The sequence below is a fragment of the Carassius auratus genome, unplaced genomic scaffold (genome assembly GCF_003368295.1).
Source record: "Carassius auratus strain Wakin unplaced genomic scaffold, ASM336829v1 scaf_tig00042780, whole genome shotgun sequence".
NCBI classification, from domain to species: domain Eukaryota; kingdom Metazoa; phylum Chordata; class Actinopteri; order Cypriniformes; family Cyprinidae; genus Carassius; species Carassius auratus.
In genome coordinates this window covers 100,001-104,978 of record NW_020526738.1, presented here as the reverse complement: position 1 = coordinate 104,978, position 4,978 = coordinate 100,001, and the positions used below count along the sequence as shown (strand labels likewise).

At 36.3% G+C, this 4,978-nt stretch overlaps 1 protein-coding gene across 2 annotated transcripts in view; it reads right to left on the bottom strand.

Annotated features, from left to right (window-relative positions):
• Positions 1-1,801: 1,801 nt before the first annotated feature.
• LOC113086158 (polymeric immunoglobulin receptor-like) overlaps positions 1,802-4,978 on the bottom strand; it is a 4,654-nt gene continuing 1,477 nt past the window's right edge. Inside the window, exons 1-4 of one of the 2 annotated variants that reach the window (XM_026255348.1) lie at positions 4,125-4,275; positions 3,561-3,875; positions 3,131-3,460; positions 1,803-2,540 (exon numbers count right to left, since the gene is read on the bottom strand). In XM_026255348.1, coding sequence (XP_026111133.1) covers positions 2,287-2,540; positions 3,131-3,460; positions 3,561-3,875; positions 4,125-4,209 — 984 coding nt within the window. In that variant the 5' untranslated portion in view covers positions 4,210-4,275 and the 3' untranslated portion in view covers positions 1,803-2,286. Of the gene's footprint in view, positions 2,541-3,130; positions 3,461-3,560; positions 3,876-4,124; positions 4,276-4,978 lie in introns of those variants that run through there. The other variant, XM_026255349.1, reaches the window with a different exon arrangement.

Genomic DNA, 4,978 nt, shown 5'->3' with positions numbered 1-4,978 from the left:
GACTCACAGTGGAGTTAAACCAAAGAGACTGACCACGAGCAGCTTCATGTCAACTCCTGTTCAGGTCTGAAAGCTTCTGCCACACAAATTAACACACACTTACAGAGAGAAGGAAACAAAAACACACAAAATAAAAGCACACATGACATCTGATGCTTGTGTGGTCTGAAATCATGATGCCACTAATCACTGACTGTTACCTAATACATGACCGGGTCAAACCACTGATGTTTAAACTGCACTTTTAAAGCTTGAACAGCAGAGGGGGGCAAACTCAAACAGAAGATATGAAGAATATAATGAAAATAATCTTTAAAGGTTACTCTGTGGATTAGTGTTTCCTGTAAGATCACTGAATATAAACCTTAAACCTACAGTAGTTGCACTGTTGATATCTGTGCAGGTAGTAGTAGTCAGAAGTTGTATCAAGCATCACTGGTAGAAATCTGTTGAGCTCTTAAGGCGATAAGGTGGTGAAATAAAATCAGGGTGAGTGGAAATAATTTGGAGTGGGAGAAAGAAAATAAAACTGTTTTCTTAATTTTCTTTCTTTATTATTTATTTTGCCTTATCTTGTAAAACTTGTGCGTTCCCTCAAGAAACTTTAAATTCCCTTGCAGAGACATATGCATTCCCTCACAAAACTTTTGCTTCTCTTTCAAAACTTTTGCAGTCTCTCGCAAAGTCATTTGAATTCTCTCACAAAACCAGACGAGTTCACACAAACACTTCCTGTTTACTTTACAGACTGCAGTGAATCATACAGCTCCATACGTTTGGACTGTAGAGTTTCAGAGAGTTTTCATTTGAACTTTGTAAGATTCTAAAATCCTTCATATAGAGAATATGAACTGAACTGCATGATAAACGTATTCTTCCCCACAGAAAACCGTGTTTAACGTAGATCAATGTAAGAATTATAACTCTATTCAAGGTAAGGTTAATAGATATCTATAACAATACAGATGATATTCTATAGTTCTTCATCTGGGACTTCATGAGTTTATGAAAGCTAATTATAAAATCATAAAAATGTAAAGTGGAATAAAAACACTTACTAAAATATATTAAATATGTTATCCGTTTACCTGCATGTCATGTGACCATTAAAAGGTTAATTCAGCCAAAGATGAACATCAGCCCATGTTTTACTCATCCTCGAAGCATCCTGTATCAGATGAATCCATTCTGAGTTTTATTAAAAATGATCCTGGCTCTTCCAAGTCTTAGAATAGAAGTTCGGGAATTGCAATTACCAAACAAGAATGTATGGATTTGCTACAGGAGTCCTTTATTCACGCCTTTGGTTGGGCTTGTTTTTTAACAAGACAAACTACAGATTAACGTATAATTAAAACGTTACAGATGTTTACATTTACTGTAAAGATATTGCACTGTACCATTATTTTATTAATATAAAATAAATATTTTACTAAATGTTTTTAAATCCAACATTGCTATAATATTAAAGCCTCGTGTATAAATAAGTGATGTTCCAAAAAAAAAAAAAATTGCTGTGAGATTTTATATAGGGTGTTATACCACAAACTGCCACATTAAATCTGCATTGAATTTTTTATGCATTTATTTCTGTCATAGAAGTTATAATGAAAGAAATATTTAGACAGTTATTAAAAAAGGAAAGAAAAGAAAGGCCACCAAATATGGAATCTTGAGACTAAGACCTTTCCAACAATATGTATTTTATCAAGATTATAAAGTATATGTATATATATATATATATATATATATATATATATATATATATATATATATATATATATATATATATATATATATATATATTTTGTAATATGACACTTGACTCCACACATTATGGGTGGCAGACCACTAAAAGTTTTGAAGCTTTAAATTGATATATAATTTATGACAACTAAAATATGTGTGAAAAAAGAGCACATCTGAGCTCACTGGTGGGCCGGGGACACTAAAGGTGTTTTAATGTTCATCCACTGCTACCATATTCTTCTTTCCCAGCTTCAGTAGCTTGTCCTCCCTGTCACACACTGAACTGTAAAAGGTTGTGTAACAGGGTGGACACATTTCTTATACCACCTGTGAAATATTTGATTAGGTTTAGATTATATTTGACCTTGACCAGTTTATTTCACAATATATTTCACAATAGAAGTATGTAATTTCATGGGGTTTTCTGAACATTTTGGTAGGAATGAAGTGGATATGTGTTAACCCACATCACCTCAGCGGGTAACAGAGGAGGAAGAGTGCCGTAAAACAGATGAGCTCCTCCTTCACACGAAGGAACTAGTGGAGTCTTGTGTGGTAAATGACCGTGGTGTAAATCTCTGAATTACTGAATCTGACTGTATCTTCACTGAGAGACTCTTCATGCTTCTGGAAACTGACAGCAGTGTACAGGAGCCCATCAGAGGGGATTGTGGGTAACTGTGAGTGAGCGTCGCCTCGTCTCTTGCAGACAGTCAGAGTGAATCCAGCGATCAGCAGCAGAATCACACACACACTAATAATGATGATAATAATGATGATCCTGGAGAAATCTGAGAATAAAACACACAAACACAGTGTTTAGTGAAACCCATGAGACATTTATGAATGATATTTACACAGTTATGAGACTAATAATATTCAGGCCCAATTTACATCATTAACATGTTAAAGTGATGTCTAATCTGCAGCATAAAAGGTGAGGTTTGTGGTTTCATGGTTGATTATTTACTTAAATAAAAAATATATGTAAAAAACTTTAATGATTTTAATGCATGCGTTTACATCCAATACACATATCTGTTGTAACACTCAGGTTATAAATAAAGAGCTATTGTGAGACTAAAAACTTCTTATAGGTCTATATATATATAGATAGATAGATAGATAGATAGATAGATAGATATAGATAGATAGACCTACTATATATATATATATATAGACTTATATATATATATATATATATATGTGTGTGTGTGTCTGTGTGTGTGTGTGAAATAGAACTCATCAGACTGGGTTGAAGCATCTGTTTGCTCTTGATTTTCCAAAGTCATCCACAAAGGAAAGGTCAGGAATCAAAATGACATTGATTAACTTATATTGCATGTACATTTAATGTCATTTGTTGATAATTGTTTCTCACCTGTGACATGAAGATTAATCTCTGTGGAAAGCAGACTGTAGCCGATCTTTGTAGGATTGTTTGTGACGTGTGCTCCACAGAAATAAACCCCATCATCATGTCTGCTCACGTTCACGATAGTCACAGTAAAGACTTGCTCCTGTTTGTTGTCATTCAGAGAAAATCTAGGATTGATTGCACTTCGAGGTGTGAAAGAAGCCTGCAGTGATCCATTCTGGAGTTTAAACAGCTGTTTGATATGATCGTTGTATTTCTCTGGATATCTACAGCGGATGACAGCAGTTCCTCCTAAATAAGCAGACTGTTCCTCTGACGTCCCACAACACGACTCTGAATCATGTAACATTGTGTTGGTGAATATGAAGTCTCAGGATAAAGATGTCAAACGTAAAGGTGTGACAGATGAAATAATGTGAATATTCATTCTTACCTTCTGTCACTTCTAATTTCTCCTCCTGAATGAGTTTACTGTCAGCTTTACATCTGTACGTCCCGCTGTCGTTTACAGTCAGGTTTCTAATGAGCACACTAATCAAACGCAGAGTTGTATCATCAGTCAGAGAGAATCTCTCGCCTGGGATCCATAAATCCTTCTTTTCTTCTGTCATGGTTGTACATTCACTGCCTGACACTTTGCAGAAGCTTTTTGCTCTTTCTTTAGTTGTTTCAGGGTTATATAGACAGTTGATGATGACACTTCCTCCTGAGATGCCAGTCACAGCGTCAGCATCATCACCCATGTGACCTGTCAATCAAAATACACTTCCTCTTTTAATAAGGGTCTCATGATCAGAAACTGACAGCAAACTCCAACATGCACGAATAAAGAGAAAAGACCTACACATAAATACATCTCTCTCTCTCTCTCTCTCTCTCTCTCTCTCTCTCACACACACACACACACACACACTTCTTGAATTTGATCTCAGCTGAGTAAATATTAAAACACAACTGTCACACACAGACTGATACTGTAAAGAAAGCAGCATCTTACCTTTAATCAGGCAGATTGTGAAGAAGAGAAGGGTCTTCATCATCTTCACTGAGGATAAAACTCTCGTTTCTGTGAATCTGTACATTCTTCAGCGGTCAGAGACTGCTAAAGAGTCACACATCTAGACTAAAGAATCTCCACCTCTTCCTTTTCCTCTTTGCTAAACTCTTTCTGGCTCACAGAGATGAAATACAGTCCTTCTGTCACTGACTCACAGTGGAGTTAAACCAAAGAGACTGACCACAAGCAGCTTCATGTCAACTCCTGTTCAGGTCTGAAAGCTTCTGCCAAACAAATTAACACACATTTACAAAAAAAAAATCAGTTACTGAAACCATGATGCTACTAATCACTGACTGTTACCTAATAAATGATCAAGTCAAAGCACTGATGCTTTAAACTGCATGTTTTTGTTCAACAGTCCAAAGGCAGTCAAATAAAGCATCTGTAATAAAACATGCCTTTTGTTGTATTTTATCAGTCGAGGGAATTCCATATATTATCTAATGCACATTCCTCATTCTCAGCAGATATAAACCATTTGCTCTTATCTCTGTGAGGGGAAGTCATGGCCTAATGGTTAGAGAGTTTGACTCCTAAGGTTGTGGGTTCAAGTCTCGGGCCAGCAATACCACGACTGAGGTGCTCTTGAGCAACCCCAACTGCTCCCCGGGTGTGAACCACAGAGGTCACACATGCATGTTAGTAATGCCAAAACAGCACAGCTAGGTAGAGGTTCCATTCTGCAAGTTTGTTGCGAGATGTGTCCTCTCCCTTACCTGTTGCATAGGCAAAGCACATAGCAACTTCTAATCACCAAAACAACACATATATCTATGGGGGTACAATAGGTG